At 46.3% G+C, this 26,231-nt stretch overlaps 3 protein-coding genes across 4 annotated transcripts; 1 reads left to right on the plus strand and 2 right to left on the minus strand.

Annotated features, from left to right (window-relative positions):
• Nucleotides 1-13,648: 13,648 nt before the first annotated feature.
• On the minus strand, nt 13,649-14,320 carry LOC131288203 (NADH dehydrogenase [ubiquinone] 1 subunit C2). Its single transcript, XM_058317318.1, has 3 exons — nt 14,132-14,320; nt 13,890-14,033; nt 13,649-13,795 (listed from the first exon to the last, which is right to left on the minus strand). Exons 1-3 carry the CDS (start codon nt 14,280-14,282, stop codon nt 13,746-13,748), a joined length of 345 nt encoding a protein of 114 aa, XP_058173301.1. The 5' UTR covers nt 14,283-14,320; the 3' UTR covers nt 13,649-13,745.
• Nucleotides 14,321-15,734: 1,414 nt separating this feature from the next.
• On the plus strand, nt 15,735-18,013 carry LOC131286199 (lipid storage droplets surface-binding protein 1). The gene is made up of 5 exons (XM_058315122.1): nt 15,735-16,123; nt 16,196-16,400; nt 16,895-17,451; nt 17,590-17,655; nt 17,823-18,013. Exons 1-5 carry the CDS (start codon nt 15,758-15,760, stop codon nt 17,952-17,954), a joined length of 1,326 nt encoding a protein of 441 aa, XP_058171105.1. The 5' UTR covers nt 15,735-15,757; the 3' UTR covers nt 17,955-18,013.
• Nucleotides 18,014-19,564: 1,551 nt separating this feature from the next.
• On the minus strand, nt 19,565-25,786 carry LOC131289872 (chloride channel protein 2). 2 transcript variants are annotated; one of them, XM_058319211.1, is made up of 10 exons: nt 25,552-25,786; nt 25,331-25,518; nt 23,600-23,707; nt 23,217-23,382; nt 22,512-23,142; nt 22,335-22,436; nt 22,034-22,268; nt 20,332-21,678; nt 20,166-20,262; nt 19,565-20,088 (listed from the first exon to the last, which is right to left on the minus strand). In XM_058319211.1, the coding sequence occupies exons 1-10, from the start codon at nt 25,784-25,786 to the stop codon at nt 19,814-19,816; spliced, it is 3,384 nt and encodes a 1,127-aa protein (XP_058175194.1). In that variant the 3' UTR covers nt 19,565-19,813. The 2 variants fall into 2 exon arrangements, with proteins under 2 accessions (XP_058175194.1, XP_058175193.1); XM_058319210.1 differs by having other exon boundaries at nt 23,600-23,760; nt 25,324-25,786.
• Between the last annotated feature and the right edge of the window lie 445 nt (nt 25,787-26,231).

A 26,231-nucleotide genomic window follows, 5' to 3' on the forward strand; every position in this document is an offset into this window, starting at 1 on the left:
AAGAAGAAGCAATTCATCATGCAATAAAGCGCCTCCGAGCAAGATAATACCCTCGACCGCGGGTGAGGATAAGCCGGTGTGTGGCATTAGCCGGACGAGACTTTGTGGCCCGCACTCTATCATAAGTGTGAAGCGACGTGGAACGACCGTGTCTGGTGGAAGAAAACGCTTGCCTTTCAGCCTATGTACCTTTAAATGTGCCGAACGTTGGGGGTAGAAAACAAAATCGCATTAAATCCAACACGTGCACCACTTAAAAAAAGGTTAAAATATATATCTGTCCACACCGCAGGCCGGACTTTCACGAAGCCCGGAACGACTTGGCCAATTGCGGAAATGATCGGCAGCGTAACGCTCGGTGGGACACGAAAATTACCCACGATAGACCCAGCCTTATGTTATTAGCCCTCAATTACGGACGTGCTAACCCACCGTTCTGTGTTATTATCGTAAGGTTAAAGCGCTCGACAGACGGAAATACCATCCGAAAACTTCTCAGATTCCAAGAGAACTCGTACCTCTAGGGGATTATGGAGGGATCGGTGAGCTACCAGTGTCTCATGTTACGCGACAGTGTAAGACACAGAAACACACATCATGAACCCTTTGCCAAATCAACTTAGATCTACAGTGCTTTTGGGTGCGGTTTTTGGGTCGATCGGAGTTCCAGGATCTTCAGCATAACCTTTTCTGTTGTGCCTTTACTTGACAACATCAAACTTCCCGGAACATAACCCATAGATTGCCTTCTTTGCCATCGAAGTGTGGAAAGAGATGCAGCCGATTGTCTGCCGAGCAAAACCCTCTGAGTCACAGATGTCTCGACCAATCTCGCAGACTCGCGTGAGTCCGATATTGGATGCGTTGGGTCGTTCCGTTAGTCCACCCCTACGGTCTTCAACCCGCTTGGCCTCAACCCCGCTGGATGCCCGGTCCTGGAGTGTCGACGCAGCAGGAGCATAAATAACTAATGATACTTTGTTTAGCGAAACACCCAATTAATCATTGGGCTGTCGGGTTGCGTTTCGGACTCGGGAAGGGTTTGCTGCTGGCAAACGGCGAGGATATCCCTCGGTCGAGCCGAGTCGGGACTCGGTGACAGCCCAGACCCGATGGGATCCCAACGAGTGCAGACGAAGCCTTTTGCCTTCTTGTTGCCTTCCGTATATCTTAGCATCGGTAATGGTGGCTCTCCGGAGACGCTTTATTGCTCCTTCAAAAACCCACGACACATCCTCCGAACGATCTTGGCCCGTGATGGATCGCGTGGAGTTGGGTAGCGTCGCCTCCGAACGTGTTTCCAGAAGCCTTTTTCAGCGATCGTTATCTTCCGAGCGGAATGACAACATTGTTGCCCCACGTTGGAAGGAAGCAAAAGTGTGCTGAAGACGACAAATCGGGAACGCAAAATTGGCGCGAAACGAGGAGGTCGCGTGAAAAATGGTGAAGGCACATTTATTTGATTTCGGATTTCCATCATGCTGCTCCGCATGCTCCGGGGTTCCTTGGCAGTATATTGCTACTGTTCCGAGAAACAAATACATGGGAACAAAAGGGAAACATCCATTGTGTTCACAGGTGTACACAACTCCCAGGACCTGCGGACTCGGGGCAACAAATTTGTCTGGGATGCGATCGGATTGCGATTCCTTCAGCTCCGTCCTTCCGGGCGTGCCAGACAGCAGGAATTGCATATTGTGCGTTGGCGAGCGAATGCAGCAGCTAACGATCGCTCACCGGGAGAATGCACAAAATGCGTCTGCACTGAACGGCACGACCCAGGATCGTGCCAGCATAATGAGACGGCGATGCTGCCGGTCGGTGCCATTGTGAAGGTTGCATTCGGATGCACGGATTTGACGGATTTGAAAGGGAACTAGTTAGTATTTTAAATTAGGCGTTGGAAAGCAGGGTCAATTGTGAAATGAGTTTTGAAAAGAATATTTAAACGGTTCGTTACTGGACGATTTTTCGTAAGAAAAAGATTGAAGCTGTCAGCATGTTGATTCATTTGTATTATATTCTATATACAATACAAAATAATATGAGTAATATACTGAACTTTTCTTATACAAAATCTGGAAAGAAAAAATTTTAAAATAAATACAACCAAGTGTATAGAAATCTTTTTTTCCAAACATAATACACCTTTTGAAGCACTCTTTCTCGAAAGAAAATGAGGCAATCGAATTGGTTAATCGATGGAAATAGTGGAGGTGCTAAATTCAAATTAAGCTAATCTTTTTTCAGCACTTGAGAAAGGAAGTTTCGCGTTAGTTCAACCGACTAGGTTTCGCCCGGTTCCTCCAAATTTGATCTAGATGCGAAACATCCGGTATTATTACCGCATCATCCCGAGGCGATTTTCGATGCACTTCAAATTTCTATTACCGCACCACCGACCGATAGTTCCCAGAGTCAGGAAAGAGTGTTTTTGACCCCCCCTGAAGTCTAGAAGGTGAAAGAACTGGCCGGGACGGTGGGAGGAAGAAAAAATCTTGCAATTTCGCGCAAATTCGCGGTAGCCTTTCTCGCCGGCGATGCACGGAATTGTAAATTGCTACCCCATTCGGGCTATCGGCGGGAGCTTCTTTGCGGTTGGGTTACCCTCGAACTAATTTATTTTTTCTCGGTTACCCGGTTTCATCCACCCGGTCTTGATCGGCGGATAGTCGCGGACGTGAACGATCCGATCCGTTGGCCTTGGGACCCACCGGGTGACGATAGGAACGGAAGGAACTGCGGACGGTTTAAAACTAAAGAAAATGATTACGAAAATTCCCCAAGGAACAATCAAGCCAGTAAAAAAGAGAACGATTCTTTAGCAGGCGCGCTCGGCCTTGCTTTCTTGAGTCTTCGGTATGGTTTCGTTTAGGTGGGTTGAAGCAGAAAAGTAAAACCACCCAATGGAAAGGAGATCAGCTTCATCAGATTGTAATAAAAAGTTGTGAAGAGAGAAAGAACAATACCAAAACGTCACAAGGGGAGCCTTGAAGTTAGGAACAACAAATCAAACCAAACATTTCAACGAGATTAAAATAAGAAAAAATAACCTAAAACAAAAGTGTAAACACAAAAAAATCGTTCATCAACCGCCCTCCGGGTGAAACTTTCAAGGGTTAGAAGAAAACTAAAAATCATCCAGTGGAATGAAGCAACCTGGCTCTGGAAGATAATTATTTTCTCCCGGCAAGAGTCCCCGGTAAGAAAAACAAAAAAAAACGTAGGCTTTCTAAAGTCTCCCGGCAACTGGACGGCAGCAAACGGTCAGCCTGCCGAGGGAAGGGAAAATAAGAAGCTCGTCCCGAGCCCTCGGAGATAGTACGCGAGCACCCGTTTTTCGCGGCATTTGTGTGGCTGCAATTTTCGCCTGCCCCTATCGCTGAAACCCATTGTAGGGCGTTGATGGCCGGAGGGCAATGATAATCGAAGACGGCGTTTTTTTTTTGCGGCTTGGTTTTCTCCGTCCAGTTCTTCAATGCTGGATCATCTCATGGTCGATCAGTTTGGTCACTTGATCACCGCAGGTTGCCTTAAACTCGGGTGGCATGTTTTGGTTGCTTCCTACTTGGGAGCCACATTGGGTTGATGGAAAAGTTTATCATTTATTATGCTGTTTAAATCAGGTTTAAACTTTTTTTCTTTTTTTTTATTCATTTTGATATTAGAGTTATTCAAGAGTTGCCAATAACGTTAATTGACCAAATTTTACATAGAAACAGTCAAAACAAATGGTTAACGTAAGAAATATGGTTTACAGGTTAAAACAAACTGAAATATTCCTCACTAAACTGTGTTTGCAATAATAAAGATGTCAATAAAAAATGTGTGACAGAACTTATTTCCAAACCAAATCAATCTCCTGCCAGCCAAACCACCAATATGAAAGGTCTCCGCGACGGATTAGCAATTTTCTCTTCGGCAATCGCGTTGCTTCTGGTGTTTCATATTTGGCGTGCGGTTCTGACTTAAGCCACTTCGCCCGAACGCCCCGGATCAGATAATACCATGTAATGCCAACGCAAGAAAAAAAAAATACAGAAAAGAAACATGAAACCCTTTCGAGGGAAAGAAACCGGGGAGGAAAAGACGAAAAATAAACCCTCACGGAAAGGGCTGGAAACAATCGTCCAAGTCCAAGCCGCCGCTAACAACGCCGCTCAGGGTCACTGTACGGCTTGTGGCCTTCGAGATTTTCCTCTCCCGTTTTCCGGGCCCTTCCGAAAGGCTCTCGAAAGAGGGGGGTAGGGTTGCGTGGGGTGCACCGGGATGAAGTCTGCAACCTGTAACTTATGTGTTTCTGTGTTCCGTGGCTTTTTTCTCCCCGACTGCCACAGATAATCGAAGGGAGTGCGAACCCTTTCGAAGGGAGCGTTAGCGGGGTGGGCGAGGGGGAACTGAGGTGAGGGGTGCAAGGGCAGCAAATAATAGGCCGCGTAACGAACCTCGCAGCACCGCACAGCCCTTGAACGGCGGGACGACGCGGGGAAAATTGGGTGGGAAATGAGGTTTCTCAAATTGCCTTTTCGCTTTTCCGCTTTCCGCCTCCCTCCCGGAGGTTCCATCAGGCGGGAGGCAGCGGGCAGTGGTGGGCAAATGGGCAGCGTCGAACCGAAGCCCCAACCGGTGCCCTTCGAAAGCCCTTCCGGTCGCGGTGGAAGCGTGAGTTGCGGAAAGTGGAACCACCGGGCAGGTTCTCGGAGTCGGAGTTGTGGCCATCGCGTTGACAAACCATGCGCAAACCATGGCGTGACCAGGTGGGCAAATGTTTGCGAGTCACCCCAGGAGGAAACGGTGGGATGTTTCCCTCCCGGGGAAGGGAAGCGGAGGGGTTTGAGCTCAAAACCGGTAGCTTAATCGCTACCACCGGCTTAAGAGGCACGAAACGGAACGGAACGCAACGATTCGGCTCGAGCATGGCGTCGAATTTGTGTACAGTTTGTTGTTAATCTCCTTCCCGTTCGGAGCGACGACTCTTTCACGTCGCGTTCGAGTGTTATCCTGAAGGTACGGCAGCGAGAGGCAAGCAAAGTGAAGAGTCAGAAAGACGAGAGACAAAACGAGAGACAGAGGAAGAGAACAAAACCCTCCAAATGGAAGCGGAATCCTCGGCCTTGTCCTCGATGTCCTGTTCGCATCTTTGCATTTACAGTAGCCTTCAAGTTTGAAAACATTTTGGGATCAAACAAATCCAAGCTGTACATAAAATTATAGTTTATTTTTTATTCACTTACATAAAGTAATGATTCGTTCTCTAACTGTTTAGTTTGCCATATTGTTTTAAATCAATATAATATGGCTGATATTTCTTCTCCACTTTTGAACCACACTGTAGGTTCATGCAACGTAACGAATGGGATTTCGTCTCAAGATTTACGTTACTGCCAAACCAGTGCAATCAATGCTGGCTTATTGTAGTGTTGCGTTTCTCTCGCGCTGGCAATTTGAGCAATAAAAGAACGAAAAACATGCACATCGTGAAGGAGATCGGACTGTTACATATCATTCAACGGTGGAATTCGAATTCAAACCAGCGCCGTTGATTTGCAGAGGGAAGAATTGCTTGCGGGGGTTTTTTTTTTTGTTAACTTTTCCTTCTTCAACGCATACGAATTGCACCCTAACGACATAGAAATAAATCCTCGTCACAGGATCTGCCGCTTGCCCGACACGCGGGAAATGATTATGCAAATTCCTAATTTTATTGATTTCCGATCGTATTAGTTTACCCGCAAGTCGGTGGGGATCTACCGGGAGGTGGGGTTGGGGGGGTTGAAAGTTGATCCTCAAGGCTGCGCATATGTCCCATGGCACAAAAATACGTATCATTTAATCGTCCAGTCAAACCAGACAGAGGACTTATGAGGTACCTTTATGATCATGAAACGCCATTTAATGTGTTTGTCGTCTTCTTTGGTCAGATGGAAAACTGTCGGCTTTGGGGAGAAAAACATTTTCGTAAAAAACGGACACTACCAAAGCGAAAACGATATAATTTTAATAATGCTTTATTTATTTGATGATTATTCATGTATGATCGAATTCAATTTTAGACACATTCTTGTTTGAAATAAAAATTGTAATATCTTCGCAGACTTCTTCTACACTTATTTCTGACAAGATTTGAAAACAAACCCAGCTACAGTGACCGGCAGGAAAAAGTGCCCACTTCGAATTTTGTTGATTTTCGCTCAATATTTTTTTCTCAATCCAACTAAATATACTGCAAGTATTTTTAGTATATTGATTTACATATTTCATATAAGATCCACTAATGAGCAAGCGAAAACAAACATATTTTGATTTTGAGAAAAAAATAATAAAAAAAAGTATCTAAAAAAACAGTGACATGAAAAAGTGCCCACTTTGAAATTTCGAGTTTTGCATAAAGTTTTGCATTGAGGGCTAACCAATTTATTGCGTTTTAATATTTTTTAGGTTTGTTAGCACTATTTCTGACATTTATACACGTATGAACACGTTTTTAATTCATGTTTGGTTGTAAATATACAATTTGTTTATATTAGGTTTATCTCATTAATTTGAGTGTTACAAGAAATTAAATAGCATAAAATATGTTTTATGGCACTTATCTACATTAAAGTAACTTATTCAAAGCACGAAATCCACAACGCAGCGGTAGGAAAATTCATAGTTACATTTTAAACGCACCGATCGGTGGAGGATCGCCCTCGTAGAGGAGACAAGCGCAAAACAGATGCGCGCATGGACGCTAAGATCATTCGTGAGGTCAAGAAAAATTCAAAAGTAACTGTCAGGGAGATCTTGGAAATACTTCAGCCATCAGTTTTTGAAAGAATTATCCGTCGCCGGCTTGTTGCATACGAGTTCAAGAGCAGATTTGATAGGAGGCGCCCTTATATCAGCAAGGCCAATAAGGCCAAGCGTCTTAAGCTCGCTGAGGAACATGCTGCTGTGCCTCTAGACTACTGGATAACGGTTCTGTGGTCATACGAATCAAAATTTGAACTTTTTAATCGAAGATGGCATGAACGTATACAGTGCAGATCGAAGGAGGCAATGCTGCAGGTTCGCCACATCCAGGGCACAGTATGCCATGAAGGAGGCAATATGGTGGTGGAGTGGGGAGCCTTGGGAACATTAACGGTGTTAAGCTTACAGATTACAACATAAACATAAACATCCTGCAACAAAATCTGGAGATTTCACTGATCCTGACGGGCCTTGAAGAGAAGTTCGTTCTCCCGGCTGGGGCAAGTTCCACGCAGCCCGGCGGGGCCAAGTTCAACATACTGCCAAGAAGACGAAGTCTTTCTTCCCGTCTTGTCGGACAAAACTGTTGAAATGGTCTCCTCAGAGCCCGGAGATTAAGAATTTGTGGGCAGTTCTCGATGCCAGGGTGGACAAAACTGATGTATCGAATAAAAATGACAATTTTGAAGCTCTAATGCGCGCTTGAGAAGAATAAAGTCCCCAAAAACTAAAAATCCTAGTAGAAAGCATGCCAAAGCGCCTTCAGCAGGTTGTAAAAGCTAAAAGAGAACACATAAAATATCAAATTGCATTTATTATTTCTTATTTTTATGTATAATAATGAATAACTGAAGTGGGCACTTTTCCTTGTCACTGTTTTTTTAGATACTTTTTTTTATTATTTTTTTCTCAAAATCAAAATATGTTTGTTTTCGCTTACTCATTAGTGGATCTTATATGAAATATGTAAATCAATATACGAAAAATACTTGCAGTATATTTAGTTGGATTGAGAAAAAAATATTGAGCGAAAATCAACAAAATTCGAAGTGGGCACTTTTTCCTGCCGCTCACTGTATACCTGCTTTTGCTAAAACAGAGTTTAATAATTTAGCAAACATATTGATACCAAGTAATTTGTTCTACGCGTGATATGCGTGAAACGTATAAGCGTGTGATACGACAGGATGTTTGTTTTGTGATTCGATAATTATCAAGTACTTGGTGACCACATGGCTTAAGCTCCAGCCAACGGGGCCAACAACTAGGTCAAGGAAATTCCGCTCTGCTTTTCTCTCTCACCCCATCCATCTTCTAATCTACACACTCAGTGCAATTGGATTGATTCTGCAAATGATTCTCCTATTCCCCATTTTTCTGCCCCATCCATAGGTCAACAAACAAACACACTCCCTGGAAGCAATTAGCGATATTTCTTACACACATAACAGACACTAAGGAAACCCGAACCAACTTGATGTTTGAAGTTTGTTTATCGACCGCCACACGAAGTGAAAGTAGAACACGCGAACCCCAAAGGCGTCTTTCTTGGAGGTGGTTTTACTTTTACACGTTCGATTTTTTACCCATCCGCCTGCGCTGGCCGGAGGTTCTCATAGATTTTCCTAGGTTCCGACTCGTGCTAATTGGTTGCATACACACCCTGATAAACACATACATACACAGTATCAAGAGACCATGAGTCAATCAGTTGGTTTCCGGCGCATAGCTTGTGGCACACTTTCTCGAAACCCGTCCGTCAGATATACGACCATACATGCTGCCCAACGTAGATGAATGGGAGCGGAAAGGTTTGCACTGATTTGCATGCACGCCTGCTGCACGATTCGTCAAATGCACGAATTAGAATGTCCGTTGGCCTTGATTTGATGTTTCAACTCGTTTCGTTGATTATAAACAAAGGAAGAAAGGGAATAGTTTTGGTTACCAATCTCTTCCCATAACGTTCAAGACTTGGGAACATATTGAATTAATATCCCTGTAATGGGACAAGTTGTGTTAAACAAAAATGTGTTATATATGTAGGTGATTACGATCAGTCATAAACTTCTTAAGAGAAGTGTGATCATGGTGGGTGTTTGGAATTCGGAAACTTAACCAGCTCTAAGACATTACCTTTGGCTCCTATCTTAACATGTGGCAAACGATAGCTAAGTGTTTCTCAAACTATCTTTCTTGTGCTTCCATTGTGGCCATATAACATTTCTTATCTTAAAGTCCTGCCGCAAACGATCGCGCTTCATTTTTATGAAATGCCAAAATATCCGTTTTTATTAAACCTGCCTCACCTTCCCCGCCCGAGAGACACATTAAACGCGTCCTCCCGCGGACGTTACCATGAGGCTTATGTATTTCGGTAGCCAGCGACGTCTTAATGATCACATTCATTAGCACCGAATGGTGGGTCGTGGATCAAACCTGGCCCGTCTGCAACGAGCTGTGAAACCTTCACCCGCCAGACGGGGAATACCGAACGTAGGCGTCCTCTCGGAACCGCAGGAATAACACCACAACGCAGCCCCGAACCCAAAAGGGTACGCTAACGAAGGGGCAAGAAAACCTGTGCCCAGCTGCCAGAAGTCATACAGGCAGCGGAAAGAAAAGACAAAAAAAAAGTTACCAAAATTAAAACCCAGAAGCCAACGCCGAAAGACAGCACAACATCCCTAAGCCTCTTTCGGCGCGACTCGACGCTGAATTCCGGTAGCGTCAATAAATTAGCGGATTTCGCATTTGATCACCCCACGTACCCAACGACTCCACCCATCGTCCAACTCTCGACCCCCTAAATCCTGTTGGTTGCACGATTCGAGGATCCTCGCAATGGCCGTTTGAAAAGTTGTGCCTCATTTAGGTTAATTTGGTTTGGCCACCCGTCCATAGCCGGCATAACTTAAACGAAACACGGGTTTCGTCCAAGGTAGTTGCTAGTTTTGAGAAGATGTATTTAAATTTGGAGCTATCATTTTCGGGAGAAAAATTCGATCGTTAATATGATAAGTCCTGTAAATGATGTTAAAGATATTGGAGAAGTCGAAACCGACCGGTGCGTATATGATCCACTGCCCAACGAGACTGGTGAGTTAGGAAAGCCGCTTCTGAAGGTGTATTTTACAGAAAGTGAACCTCTGTGTTGATTCTCGATAACCTTCTAACCTTTAAAGAAACGGATATCAATTCCCCTTTATAAAACCAACATCAGAACCACGCTGAAATCCATTGTCCGTAGGTTGGTTGCTTCGATCCAGTCACGACGGAATCTGAGCCCCATTCCCTCTCGGCCAACCGTTTTCGAGGTTTCTACGAGGAATTTCTAGCCAACAGAGCCGACCTTTAGCCAGTCGCGAGCTGCAGAACTGACACGAACTCAGCTAGCAAGAGTCGATGATTGCAAAAAAAAACCGCATATGCTAGAAGCAAGACACGCCTGTAACCTTGAAGTTCGCGTTCCATCCACTACCGTGGGTGGTTGGAGGCTGAAAACGCGACGGCGAAGCCGAATGCATTCGTGTTTTATTTTTCCTGCATAAAAAATATGCACGCAAAAATTGCAGATAAACGGAGGGAAGAAACAGTATCATCTTGAGTCTATTTTTAGTTGCACGCGCGTGTGCGCAACAACAGCCCTGGATTCCTCGGGTCCCGACTAGTAGGGGTCAGAAGATGGCTGGAATTCTGCGGAGCGCGTGGGCCTCCCAGAGTTCTGGCGACTCCAGCTGAAGCCATTACCATGCTCGAATGGCTGCAATTGCAAATGGCACACACGTTGGATAGCCGACGGAACCAGAACCCGCGATCGGTGACAGTATTCGGATCATGAATAATGGAATCGTTGTCTCACGATCTCTTCAGCGCACCAGGCAGGCTCGTGTGAATTATGATGGCGTGAGGCCGACACCATAAATTAAGGAATTACTTCCTCGAGATCGGGATTAGACCGGGCCGGAGGGCGTTTGGAGCGTGCGATCGCGATGAAGGCGCCCGGTGCATGTGCACGTCAGCAAGCGTATCCATCAAGGTGCAGTGAAGCGCGGTAGACCCCCGAGCGGCGGCCAACGTAATCCGATACCGAAGTCGGAACCGGATCGAGAGCTGTCCGGCGTGTCGCTAATGATCCGTCAGCGATCGCCTATCGCTTACGTGCCTTCCGCGACCCGGTTTAAGGTTTCAGCGCTCGGAAGGCGACCGTTTGGTGGCGTTGTAATTTACTCCTAATGAACACCGCTTCACCATAACCGCAAGTGAAAATATGCCAGAACAATTTATTCCAGCCAACTAAATCATGTTACCCCCGTTTTTTGTCCGCTAAAACCACATGCAAGAAAATCTAAATCGTCCTTGCTATTCTGGCAGCAATCCATTGGACAATATATTTACGACCAAAGGTCACAACAGCCATAGCAATAAATTGATTAAGTGATGGCTGCATACGGTGCTTCTAAAAATATTCTAAAAATAAACCAGTTCCCTACGTTTCGAACCATTTACACGAGAAAATCAACGAATCCCCGGTTCAGATTCAGAGTCAGCGACATCCTCGCAGCATTTCGCCTGCGTTGCAACTTCTAGTGCCCAAGAAATGTGATGCATTTTTCATCACAACAGTGCCAATTCTCGGAGGGAGTTTCCTTTGGAGTTGGCCAGATCATCTGATGCTCGCTCCAGGGAAAAGATTGAGGGAGGTACTCGACACCCGCTGTGTTGAAGTCTGATGATGAATGCTCTCTAAGAAGAGCAGCGCGTTGAAGTGCGCACTAGGGAGTGTTGCCCTTTATGGCATCGATGCAAAAAGGGAAAAGGGGTTAATGCTGCCCGGGGGGATAGAGGTTGGGGTTTGATTTATTTTTAACCATTAACCCCACCGAGCTCATTTGGAGAGCTTATGTGCCATATCGTGCTCCACACACACACACACACACAGAAGGTTGTCTCGGAAGGGATTGGCAAGCAAAGGATTCGCGGTCTAAGAAGCGATACAGTTGGATGCAGTTGAATCTAGATAAACTGGCTCGTTTCCAGCGAGACCTTCGAACAAACTTCTTATTCGAGAATCCGCAGCTTTAAACGGGTTTATATAACAGCTGAACCAAAACGTAGCTATAGGTGGAACCAGTTCTAACGACGTCATTGTGTATTGATTGATAGTGTTTTTTTAAATAAATTAATTATAACCATATCCCTGTCGAACGAGCATAAATTATCCAAGGTAATTCAGAATTTAAGGTTAAAATTATGAAGTAAATAGTTTATCTGTCCAATAAACGCCACAATTGGTAAGAAGTCTAAATTTATGATAAGATTTAAAATCTAGGTTTATGATAAGTTTAGCAAACTGCTAAAAGCCTTTACTGCCAGAAGATAAGACGGACCAAAGTGGTTCACCTTGAAATTCTCGCTTTCTTCGCAAGATTAAACCCATAACTCCCGCTCGCACGCAACCGGCATCGATCGGTCGGTACGGGATGAAGTAAAAATAAAATAAACGTGCATGCAGCAGCAGCAGCATTTATGAGCCTGTCCAGTAATTCTATTTTATAGCGTTCGCGGAGGTTTTAAATTGTCGATCCACTGTGTACGATTTAATCGCACCGATGGATCCGATGGAGCAAGTAATCTGCTTCGTTTGATGTAAGAAGAGTCGATAATTGTTCCTTACTTCCACGTCCGTTAAATGAGACGGTTTGGCGAATGGATGTGGGGTTTTTAAAAAAGAAAAAATGACGCACATGATAGGTTTTAAATTTCAATTTCAACCAAGGATGTAAAGCTATAATTGTTGTGTGCCGTTCCCGCTAGGACCATCGTTCGTGGCGGCCGCACAATAAAACAGCATCATCTGGGTAGAAGGCAAAGACCGTGGGGGAGGGGGAGGGTTCCGCGGTCAGTAACATCTTTCGCGTTCGCTTCTACCCGCCGGCCGGGTTCATCAACCGGTGAGCGCGTTGGGCGATAAACTGGGAGGCTGGGTGGCGTCCCTGGTCCAGCTGGAACTAATCATGTGTACATCTTGCAAACGGGCTTGTGCGATCCGCGATCCAAACAGAGAGAATATGTTGAAGGAGCAGGAACGCGAAAGCACCTCTAAGCACCCCGAAGCTAAACGCACGTATGGTGGATATTCCAAGCAAACGGGGAAAGACGGGGTGCGAAAAGAGTGGGAGAAGGAACGAAACAAAAATCTGAAACACGCACCCGCGGGCGGTGAATTGTGCGTAGAGATCGCGAGATCGCGCACGCACCCGACGGACACTGGAGTGGGCCGTTGGAACGTGTCTTTTGCTAAGCGAAGACAGAATAAAAGTAACCGCGGATAAGAAGTCCCGTCCGGTCTTGCCAGCCCCTGTTGGTGACCTGATTGATTGGATAGAGTCCCCCGAGGCGAAAGAAAGCATTACGCATTGCGTTCCGCTAACCGAAAACGATCGTTCAAGCATTCCGGCAAAGCACACGACGCGTTCTATCCAATCGCCAGTCGGTGTTAATGATCACGTTTATGGTCCTCGTTATTATTGGTTTCAGGTCATTGCCTCTCACGTTTCTGTTTTTTGTTTGCTCCATGAGAAAAAAAATAAGAAATGCGATTTTTTTTAAACAAAACCGAGAAAAGCGTTCGTACGTTAGCGAATGGGAAGACGCCCTTCCACGAGGGGGGAAGGTTTTTAATTGTGTACTTCAGCAATTAGAACAATCACTTGCTTTCACGCGACCGTAGGCCGGCAAAAGCAATCGTTTGTGCCGTCAATCAAACCGAAAAGTTCTCCCGATCATACCCAGCAAGATCGTTATCGCGCGGTGGCAGCAATTTTTAATTTTTCTTTCCTCGACGGTTCTTTAATACGTAACTTCTACGCGGAGCGCAAAAGACGTTCTGGTCGACTTTACTTTTGATTTTTGTGTATTTTTTATTTACATTCACGCTACACAAAAGCCACCACCAGCACGACGGTGCGGTTCCATCGTTAACGGGCCAATGTAATGAGAAAGTTTACCTAACGAATCGGCTGCCAGTGTTCAAGCACATCAGCGAACTTTTTGCGTTCTGAAACAAACCAAGAAGAGAATAGTGGAAATTAAGTCACCATTTTAATGCGAAGAAAACCTCCTCTTTTTAACCCATAGGCCTCTTCACTAACCGGGCGTCGGGAAATCCTCGGGATGCAGTTGGATGTAGTGGCGGAGAGTAGCATCTTTTTCGGCAAAGTGGGCCTCGCGCCACTTGTCCACCATGGTGGCCGTCGCACCGACCGCTAGCGCGGCAAGAATATGCTTCTGGATACCTGCGGAACGGGGTAAGAATCGATAGTTTGATGCGAACTCTTTTCGAAACCTATGCGTTACATCACAGCCACAACAGCACGGTGTGTAAATACATTACCGCTCAATGGGGGACGACCGGTGCCATAGTTCACGTAGCAGGCGCCAAGGAATCCGAATACACTGCCGACGAGCGGTGCCCACTTATCGTGCAGCCAGGACTTGGAAAACGATCCCGACAGCAGCTCCTGGGGAGTTTTTCCGCCGTACATTTTTGTTTTTCTCGCGAACGATAAGCAATCCGGCGAATGAAAACACACGACTGACAAGCTGCCAAGCGATTGACAGCTGACCAGGCCGTGCTATAAACCGTGTTTAGAATGAAGAGTTGAGGTGTTACACGCAAGCGAAACACGAAAATCACGCGCAACACGTTCAACCCGTTTGAATCGACTGTTGAATTTTTAAGAAAATGTGATTGCCATTTATGAACTAAGATATAAAGAAACTAAATTAGTACTTGAATTTTTCTTTCTCAGACTGAGTTGATGTATTCAAAAAGTAAATATTTGTCAGTTTAATACACGAAAATACCAAACGAAAGTTTTCAATTATAAAATAAACTGAACATTGTCACCCCAGTTAAAAAGCCTTTTCAACAAAACTCTACCTTCGCTAGAAATTCAATACACTTTCTGAAGCCATTTGTTATGAGCTCATACAAAAATCACGGCAATGGTGTTTAAAACAACATATCTCAAACCTACATTATGTATTAAAATCAATCATCACCATCCGTCTTGCTGAATACTCCGTACAATGTTTTAGGTTTTTCATCCTATCAAAAACTCTGGCTGTAAAATGCATCTACTATCGGTCAGTATGTTGAAATAAAAATAAATCAAAACGTTTTACTTTTTTTCACCGACGGGAAAAGGAACTGAGATTGGACCTTGTAACCTCGCAGCTTTTCAGATTCGTTTCACTGCATTCCACTCGCGATGCAATTCCATCGTGTATAGACGGTGCTTATTTCCTATTGGTCACAAACAATCACCTACCAAGATTCCGATTTTCCACTGGAGTCGTAAAAAATAAATTTAAAAAAAAACAAGTGAATATTCTTTATCAACACGATTTGAGGAGATGCGCCGGTCGCTAATCTAGGGAGCGCACTCTACTCTCCACGATGGGGAATATCGTGGCACTTTGGACCCAAGTCAACCGACAAAGTGGTACTGATTCATGCCCAAGATTACCGCCGGCCCCACAGAATCCCCCTTGGATCGGTTCCGGAACTTGACCTTTCGGTACGGTCGCCCTTATAGAGGTTTTGTACATCCGTAAGTGGCCGCCGCTCAAATCGGCGCTTATCAATTTAATTAGGAGTAACTTCTGGAGGCCCGTTGCACGCGATAGTGGATGATCGTTTGCCATTGCTCTGGGATGCCAGTCGTTGTTGTGCATCGGTTACGATCGGTCGATTCTGAGGTTTCGTTTTCGTTTCGTGAAGTCGGCAGCTAGTGGCGCCCCTGAAGTAGTACAACGTTCCGATATTGTGGTGCCCTTCTTTGGGTTTCAAATTATTAGTCCAGTTGACGGGGGAGCAACCTCCTATAGTGTCTAGTGTAGTAGACAAAACATAAAAGCGGCTAGCTGTCAACATCCAGCCTCCGAGAGCGATGGGTCAGTCTGAAGGGTGGGGGGCAACAGCAGGTGCCATTCACGTGCACGTGCCCGTACCGTGATGGTGGTGATACGTAGTACGGTGTTCTTACTGTCGGTCAAATTCATCGTTTCAGTGCACCGTCAGCTGAAGCGGCAACACTCGGGGCTGCCCCAGATGGAGTCCCTGTCGCGGTTCAGCAGCATTCCGATGGTGGAGACCGGCATTAAGACCGCCGGCACGGTCTACAAGCGCGTGAAGACGAGCAACGGGCTGCTGACCTGGGGCTTCGAGACGGCCGAGTCGATCACTTACGCGCTGCTCGATTCACTTCGACCAGCCACCAAAATGATCGAGGGTCCACTGCACCAGCTGGACAGTATCATGTGCAAGAGCCTCGATCTTGTCGAGCAGAAGGTGCCTTCGATGTATCTCCCACCGGAAATGGTACGTACGATCATCGTACGATCATCATCCTACGTCGATCGCTATCATCCTATTCGCTTCACCGTTTTGTAGATGTTTTGGAACACGAAGGAGTACATGAACGATCATCTCATGAAACCGGTGCTTTCGAGGGCCAACTCTATGAAGAACCTGGGCCATGCCGTACTCGAGTCCCGTGTGTCGAACCGTGTGGCCGACCGGATCGACGGAGCTCTGGTCGTGTGCGACAAGTACGTCGAACGGTACCTTCCGACCGAACCGCAGGATCTGCCCGATTGTAAGTATTTTCGATGAACCGAGACTCTTGCTTCACCCATCACGATCCTCGCCTCGTTCGTGGCCCGTATACTTTCTCCCTTATCGCCGGTCTGTTGGCACGTCCCGGCCAGCACGCAATCATTCGATGTGCTGCCAGATCAAAGCACAAGCTTTATACCGGTGACCCTCGTGACCCCTGACGCGATGATTACGGGCACCGTACACCATCAATCAATACTGTGTGTTGATTGTCATGCAATCATTTTGGTCGCCGTGTTTCGACCAAACATTTTCATGACGAGTCTGATTATTAACAGATTTTGTTTGCTGTGTTTTCATTGCTTGTTTTTCCTTTTTTTTGCTGTCCGTTTTATTATTTTTTCTAATAAGTTTATGCATTCCATGCACTGGAACTTATATAATACGACGATCGTAGTCCTTATCTATATCAACATGACCAGAGAGACACTTTCGACTGACCAAACATCTATTTCTATCTGTCGAATATTTCAGCTGCAACCTGCACCCCCGCCCAGCCGAAAGACTCGAACGAAATGCACGTCGTGCAAACCTTCCATCGTGGTCAGCAATTTTCGCGCAAACTTAAACGTCGCCTTACGTTCCGCACACGCCAGGAACTGAGCGCCCTCAAGAAACAGAGTACCGAAGCGGTGCACGTCGTGGCGTACGCGGCCGAGCTGATCGCTACCAATCCCCGGCTCGCGATGCAGAAGGCGATCGAGCTATGGCGTTACCTCAGCAAAGACGAACCCGAAAACCAGGCCCGCCCACAAACGCTCGAACAGGTGGCCGTGCTGTTGACGCGCGAATCCGCCCGCAAGATGGTGCACCTGATCAACTTTGTCACCAACGGCGTGACCCGCGTCCCGAAGGCGGTCCGTGCGCAGACACGTGAGCTGGTGCACCATTTCCTGTTCGCGACGGAGCACCTGATGAAAACGGTCCATCTGGACAAGGCAAAGAACGCAACGCTTTCGGAGACGAGCGGTTTGGTGCATCGGATCCAGCATACGTACGACGATCTACAAAACCAGACGAACCTGGCGCTGGTAAGTGGAACCGATTCGTTTGAACTAACCAATAGTAGGTTCCTTCACTAATGCTTAACGATTTTTCATTCGAAATTTTAAACATACAAATGTTTCCCATCTTTTCTCACTTAAACACGAAACATTTTCCACCTTCAGCACGGTCAGCTTTCGCTGGCAAATATTGATCGGCATGATTTTATCCATTGGCTTTTGTTAAAAGTGGTAAGTAGCTCGAAATTAGCGGCAAAAGTAACAAATCTCTAGAAGTCTTACACTTAATACTAAACGGACTGAAATAAGTATAATTTAAATGAAAATTTATCCCATTACTCGATATGATAACTTTTTTGAAATACTATGTTCTTCCATCCTTTCCTTCTTTCTTCTAGGAACGCCTGGCTGTATTCCTCTCCGGACGTCTGGAGGCGGAAAAGATCACCACCAGCGGAAACCCTCGCCGACGCATACAACCTCGACCGAACAGCAATCCAATGAACTCGAACATAAACGGCGTTTGCTAGCAAACAGCTTGAGTTTGCGTGACTTTTAGTAAACCGAGAAGTTCTCAACTGATGTCACGCCTAGGCTTATAAAAATCCGAGAGCTGATCGGAAGTAGTTTCTTAAGTAAAGTGTTTTGTTTTTCACCCTACTTGTCCTGAATGTTTAAAACCGGCAAACGTACCGATAAAACCGAGTTTCTTTTTGTTTGAATGGTCGTAAAATATGTGTCTTTTATTTTGGTTCTCATTTTACAACTTCCTTATGGTTAATAGAATAAAATTACAATCGTTCACTAGACGACCATCGAATGGCCAACAAGGAAACCCACTTCCTTTTGCTTTTTCCTCATTTTTTGCTTACTAAACGCACAATTCTGCAGTTCTGCCAGATTATGGGAGAAGAGATATAATCAACATTGTTAACAAAAAGCAAACGAGATACGGAAGAACGGAAACTAGAGGAAAATGAATCCCATACAACGGCTTACAACTCTGATCCTGCAGCATCTTGCAATTTGCTCCCCTTTGGGTCACTGATTCTGACTAATTTTTGGCACTAGATTCACCACAACTCTGACTCGTATCGCTTTCGATAGGCTCTCGCTCACTTGGCCACCCGGAGCAATGGGAAAGCTCGATCCATGGCGTTCGATTATTTGATAATCCTGAACAGCACTACTTGTAACACTTAAAATATAATCACAATGAAAGAAATCTTAGCCCGAACTGCGATGCACCGACGACGGACGATCTGGTTGAGGTCACGGTGGATGGTGTTAGTTGGTCCTTTCCAATGCCATCACTAGAATCGATTCTTTTGGGAGGCAAATAAAGAAACAAACAGTTAAAATCAGTGTACGCTCTTTTTACACATAAAAAATACAAAGTGCTTTCAAACGTAAGCTGAAGACAAACGGTAATTTAGCGTTATGTGGGTTAACCAATGAAACACAATTAAAAATGACTATCAACCGTGCATTCGTCATTGTTGGGTACGTTCAAAGTTAAAAAACATACAATTTCGATGAGACTAAAGATAAATTGGTTTGGTGTTTTGGGTTTTCAAAGTTTTTAAAATTATTAATCTCTTTGCTAGTTTGTTCGAAAACAATCTTTCGTTGAGCTTTGAGCTCGCGTATTGCTGTTCCGAAAGGATTTGAATTATTTTTTTCTCTATTTTTTAACTTTGTAGTAACAGACCAGCATACACATTGTTCTACACAACGACAGATAAAAAAATAGATGAAACAAGCAAAACTAAACTCAATTTGCAGAGCTTTTAGAGAAGCGCGAGAGCAAAAACCAAGAAATGACCAACCTTCATATTGGGATTTTCTAATGACGCTGTTCGACATCCGACCCTCTCCGACTGTACTCCCAGTCGGAGTCGATGAAGAGAATTTTGCGTATATCCCCGGGGGTGCCAATTGTTATCCGGTGCTTGCAATAGAGTGCAACGTGGTGGTGGTGTGCGATGAAGGTAAGTGTGCAGTTGTTTAGTGGGACACTAACAAATCTTGCTGTGCAGAACTAGTAGAAAACACGTGCCCACGCGTGTACAAACCCCGATAGTGATGATCATGGTGAACATCCTTAGAGAATCGCACCGCTCGTAGACGTTTCTGTGTGTGTCTATGTGTGTGTATGTGCGCGTGTACATGCCCTATTTGAGCGAAAAGACACGTGACACTCGTTGGACACAAAACATTGCTTCCGGACTTCCCACGCTTTACGGCGTTCGAGCGTTGATAATAAAACAACGACTTATCACTCCAGCTTGGCTCATACTATTGCTACTACTCATACTACTACTGTTGCTACTGCTACTAGTGTTTCTTTTGGCCAATCTCTGTTCCTTATTCACAACCGTATCCGCCACTATTGCTGACGCTTTCCGGGATGATTGTTGCTGTGATGTTGCTTGTTAGTGGCAGTAATACTCGCAGCATTAGCAGTAGTAGTAGTTGTAGTACTAGTATCGCTTCGCTCGTTGTTCATATGGTCTAGTTCGATGTCGGAACAGTTGTCCGAGTTGGACAGTGCCGAGTCCATCGAGGTAATGGTATTATTTACTTTTTTGTCACTAAACGTGTCACCGGTTCGCTTCTGCAGCAGAGGATCTTCCGCCGAAATGCCATTATTGTTTTCCGTCTCTGCAGGGGAAAAATGAAATTTATTGTAGTTAGTTAATCGCCTGGATCGACTTTCATCCTCCTTTCCGATAACTTACCTTTCGCTGCTAGGGCACGTGCTTCTTCCTCCTGCTTAGCTTTCACGCTTTCCGGCGTCAATGTCCCACTGTTAACATTCTCGATTGCTGTACGAAGCTATGGGTATAAGGGTAAAAGTAATTAGTGCAAGTGATCAGTATCCGAACCTACCCTGCATCAACTTACCTCCTTCAGAGCGACCACTCCAACCAACCGGCCAACATTGGTCACGTACGCGTGGTTGATGCCGACCATCGAGAACAGCGAGTGTACCTTCAGGATGGACGTTCGCTCGACCAGCTGGAACGGTGCCGGATCGATATGCAGATGATCGACGTCGATCGACTTAGCCATCTCCTCCATCTCCCATGCCTTCTGGTCCTCCGGGGACATGTCGATCACACGTTCGCGCGGTAACTGAACCTTCTTCGAGATGCCGGGCGTAAGCGGTGGACCCTCGGAACCGACGATGCTCGGCGTTCCGATCGAACCGATCTCCGGGTCGGGCGTGACATCTTGCAGTGTGGCCGACTTGCGGAAGATGATATCGAACGCGGACCGTATGCGACTCTCCGTGCCGGTGATGGTCGTGTACGGTGTGTGCACCGGGCTGTGCGGTGACAGTGGGCTGAAGCCCTTCAGTGTGAACGAGTTCGTCTTCTTGAGGATCGACTTCTTCGGTTGCGTACCACCAAACACTGGTCCAACCGAAACGGACGAGTTCGATTCACGGCGAGCCAACGGTGGCAGCATCTCGTTGTTGGCACGCTCGCGAAGTTTCAGAATGTCCGGCGCGGGTACCACCTCGAAACGGGACGGACGACGCGTCTTCTGCGCCTCCTCTGCTTCGCGCTTCTGACGCTCCTGCTCTTCACGCGCCTTCTCCTCCGCTTCCTTCATCAACTTGGCGGCCACTTCGAGCCGCTTCTCGCGACCAATGTGCCTATCGATCATCTTAATCAGCTCGTAACGCTGCACGCTACCCAGCAGCACCCGATTGTCCGGACTGTCGACGATCGGCAGACTGCGCAGGCCTTTGTTGGCCTTCAGGATTTCCTTCAGCTGCTGGTACGAGATTCCCTTCCAGATGTAGCGCACGTCGCGCACCATAAAGTCCTCGACGTAGATGTTGTACATGCCGGAGCCGGACGGCAGCAGATCGGGCAGGTACGGAAGCTTCTTGATCAGGATGATACTGTCGTACATCGACGGCTGCAGCAAGGCGGCGACGGCGTTCGAGATCAACGCCGCTATCATGACCGGCACGATGTGCGTAATCTGACCCGTCATCTCGAACACGATCACGCCGACGGAGACGGTGTGCGTGACGGCGCCGGAGAACGCGGCCGCCCCGACCACCGAGTAGCCGCCGGGGATGATCGGGGCCAGCATGCCCCCGTAGCGGACGCCGTGCGGGAACGACAGGTGCATCGCTTCGCCGATTATTCGACCGAATGCGGCACCAATTTTGAACACTGGTATAAACATACCGGATGGCACGGGAATGGTTGAGGCAATGATCGACAAGAAGAACTGTGAGTTAAAAAAAGCAATCAAGGATTAGATATTTCATCGGTGAAGATAACAAACTTTGTTTAAAAATATTTCAATACAAAAATTAGGCATAAAAGTGACAAGATCTTGCTTTTTATTAGTTAGAAATGCCGTTCAAATTATTTTAATTTTACTCTTTACATAAAGTGTGTGGGAGTTGCTGCGAGTATGATAAGGAAACTGGTGATGATAACCGATTTCAAAATAATCTTACAGCACGTGCTTCAACGTAACAACCCCGGTATACTTGCAGTAAAGTGAAGTGACCGGAACAAGTACCCGAACCCGATTTAATGGCCCTCTCTCGACGATGTACAAACAGCTTGCCACTCACCGTGTACAGTAAATAAATAGTGAGGTTGGTAAACACGTTCGTGTCTACCGTGCGCCAGTTCGACACGATGGCCGCCTGCTCGACGGTCAGATCCTTCTGCGTCCAGGTGAAGTTCGAGAACAGCTGGTGCACCTGGTCGTGCGTGCTCAGCTCGCCGGCGATGTACTTGCCGAAGCCGTGTGGAAACGACAGCGTGGCCACAATCAGTGCCACAATGCCGGGATACAGGAAGCGGCTAGACGAAATGGAAAGGTGACGCTTTAGTGAATGGAAAAGAGGGATCCGCAAGTACAGTGCTTACTTTTTCTGAAGAAATTTGTTCATCTTTTTGTTGGAACGCATGAAGAGGACATACTTTCGGTGCACCCATACGTACAGCGCGCCACCGAGTCCACAGACGAGCCTGAGGAGCATCAATAAATCATCGGTTAGTAGTGGGATTTGTTTGGGAAAAAGGTTCCAAGCCCTCCGCACCTACCCAATGAGCGCAAACACAAACAGCTCCTGCGGATCGAACGGAAAGTCCGAGGTGAAGTTGGTCGAGAACATGGCGGTGACGGTGTCCGCCTTCTGGAACCAGACGGCCAGCAGCCGGAAGACGGTGGCGCCGCACACGGCCGCAAAGAAGCCGCGCCAGTAGTTGCGCACGGCGAAGTACGTCGTGGTGACCTCGATGCTGAACAGCACGCCACCGATCGGGGCCGCGAAGCAGGCGCCGACACCGACCGCACAGGCCGCCGCCAGCATCTCCGTGTTGCGCGACTCGTTCTCGTAGATCGATTGGAATGATGTTATGATCTTACTAAGCAGCTGCGATACTATACTAGCTATATGTACAAACGGGCCCTCCTTGCCGAGCGGCATGCCACTGCCGAGGGTCGCGGTCAGCCCGATCACCTTCGCGACCAGCGTCTTGAAGGTGAGGTACTCCTTCAGCGCGACGCCGCGCAGAATCGTCTTCATCTCCGGGATACCGGAACCGATGCTCTGCGGCGCGACCAGATGCACGAAGCCGGCCGAAAAGAGGATCAGGCACACCGGGAGCGACACCCAGGCCAGATACTGCGCCACCGGGTGGTTCGTGAGATCACGATACAGCCACACGCGTGCTGGAAGAAAATGGAGGACGTTCTAAATTAGTTTGGACCGGCCGGTATCCATTTGCCACAATTTGAGTACGTACAGTTTGTGCACATCGAGATGCCCTTGTCCATCACGTAGGATAGCAGCGCCATGATGATGCCCAGCAGGGCGAGGAACACCCAGTCCTCGCCGAGCCGGGCGAATGTGTTGCGCCACAGCCAGGATGCCCCCCGGAAGAACTTGTTGTCCCGCACGTCCAGCAGTTCCTGCAACGATTTCCATCTAGTTGTTTTATAATTTTTGAAATATTGTTCCATTCTCTGCCGCGTGTGGCACTGTTAAAGCGCTGGCGGCCATACATTGGCCGGTTCACTACCAGCAAGGTGTCAAAAAAAGGTGGGTGAGATACATTTCGTGCCTATTCGCTTTCTAAATCGCAAATCGGTTCTGTTTGCGACTGGACAGCGAACGGCGCGCAGTTACCTTGTTTCTTGCTTTATCGTCTTTTTTTCTTCGTCGTTCAAGAAGCCGGAGTCTTCGCGCTTCATCTTTGGCGTACTCTCCTAGGTCCTTCGTGTAGCGACCATACATCTGGGGAGCGGAAGTGAAACGGATTAATGTGGAAGCATAAAAAGGAGGACGCACTGATCCATCATGCCAGGCCATCATGCTGCGATACGTTTGGTTTTACTTTTTACAATTTTGTGACAAACAAGACATGCAACGGAAGCGGCAATTCATTACGAAAAAGATAACAAAAGAAGCGAAGAGAAAAACTTATGTACAAAAGAAAAACAGATTTAGTTAGTTTCTTTTCAACGTGAGGAAAATAGACATAAATTATAAAGCAATCGTTTATTTTATTGGTCAAATGAACAAGTAGTCGTGAGTAATGTAATGGACAGGACGCATTAGCGATGTTTCTTAAACTTAAAATAATCGTTCAGCAATCACCTTTCACACCTTACACTGTATTTCCCTTCAGCCTCACAATTACGCGAACCAGACGTGACCCGCATCATCGTCGCGTCTTAAATATCACCAGTAATATGACTGATGGCGGGTATCAGGCACCATTTAAGAATGGTGTCGCGCCTGGGAACTATTCGTCGGGTGGGTCAGTAGGCTAAGAATAGCATTAAAGAGCATCATTACGCCGGTGCTTTCTTTCATCGCGCCAGCATAGGCACATCGGTCGGTTCAGAAAAGGACAACCCAGCCTGACGGAAACCGAACCGATGTCCGTGGCGTAATCTTAGGGTTAGCGAATAATGTCAGACAGACGGGTGTGAACCGACGGCGTCCCTTTTTTCACCGATAATTAATTGTTACACATTGCCCTTGAATGTGTGGTGGTCACTAGTATACCGGCCGGTTTGAGGGACCGGCGAAGAGGTGGCGAGTGCATTCCTTTGGAACGAAGAATTCAAATTTTGTTGCAATTGACGTCAAACGCTGTTGGAGCGAAATTGGCATCGATTTGGTCACATGGTTTGATTTATTGTCTTACGAATATGTATTTAAATGGCCACAAAACAGATTAATTTAGTTTTTATTTGAAAATGTGCTGAGAATCGTGTTACCAAAAAACAGTAACTGTTCTAATAAATAAAAATAAAATGTTCTTAAAAAAATAAAAAATTGGGATGAAAAAGCAAAGAAAAATAACACAACAATTAGCATTTCAAAGAAAACTTATGGAGCAAATATGTAAATTGTACAGTCAATCAACACATGGAAGGCTGTCCGCGTAAGACAATCCCGAAAATTCGTAACCTTTTCCCGATATTGGGCGACAGACGTCACGAGGTCTGCCGTACTACGAAGAAGCATGTGTCGAAACATCGGAAGTCACCGACAGGACAAGGGTATACGAGACGAATGGCACATTTTGTTGTACCGAATGTTTCGGCTGACAAGTGTACGACGGGACAAACAAACATAGGAACGGCAGGGAAAAAGGAATGACGCGCAACGAAACAAGCAGGATAAATATTAGCTAATCGAAGCGAAAATAAACCGCCATTTTAGATTTGTTTCACACTCCATAAAAAGCCGTAAGCGGTCGGAAAGCTACATATGTTGGAAAATAATCTGAACGAAATTCTTGATTTTCATGTTGGAGTTCGCGGTGTGGTTCTTTGGGAAAAACTATTTGTTCGAGTGTATCTGTTTCTTGTGTGCGTGTCGGTTTTGCGATGATCTACGACTTACGTAGTAAAATTCTTCAATTTCGATGTCAACTACGCTACGCCGAATTTCCGCCTTATCCTCCGGACCGAGATCGTCCAGTGCGCTCCCGGGGGAACATTGATCGACCGGCGATCTGACCCACGATCGGGTGCTGAGAGCGATTGGCTCACACTCACCGCCACTTTGGGTCATTGCACCATCACCGCCACCTCCACAATCAACGCGAATACCACTAGTCTCACCTCCCCCGCAGTCCACCACGTCGGAAGAGGATCGCCGATCCTCGAGTGCACCGGAAATGGGCAGCGTTTTCGCCAGCACATGCAGGGTGCTCTGCTTGAGCCGCTTCCGGCGGCTGTTTAGGCGCTTCTTGTGATATTTTTCACGCTGGACGTCCAGCGAGTCCTTGCGACGCAGAATGATTTCCGGCTCGAACGAAAAGTCCCGCACGTACTCATCTTCGATCGGAATATTCATTGACGAGGAAAGGGTGCAGGGGTGGATCGTTCCACGGACGTTCGTTTTAAACTTGCTCGATTTCGTTGATTACTTATTTCTAACAGGGATACCTTGATGGTGAACAATTTTCCAAGATGGAAAAGTTATAATATTATCGATCGATCTGAAGAAACAATCCGTTATTTAAAGTTTGGCTATTTTTTAAATACAATTTCTTTAGCAATCGACGCGTTATAGTTAAAAAATGTCTACGTCACAAAGTGTGACTCACCGTTCATTCAAGTCTAAATCCTTATACCGGTTTCGCTCTCTTAGTCAACAAATGGTTCAAAACGATGCGATGGGTAATTTGAGTCCACCGCTTACACTCCTCCCCATGAAAACCCTTTCCAACCCAGTTTTCTGTAAAGCTTCCTTCAAGGAAAATGCACATTCAAGGACTTTCCTCAATGAAAACCCACGA

The sequence above is a fragment of the Anopheles ziemanni genome, chromosome 3 (genome assembly GCF_943734765.1).
Source record: "Anopheles ziemanni chromosome 3, idAnoZiCoDA_A2_x.2, whole genome shotgun sequence".
NCBI lineage: Eukaryota > Metazoa > Arthropoda > Insecta > Diptera > Culicidae > Anopheles > Anopheles ziemanni.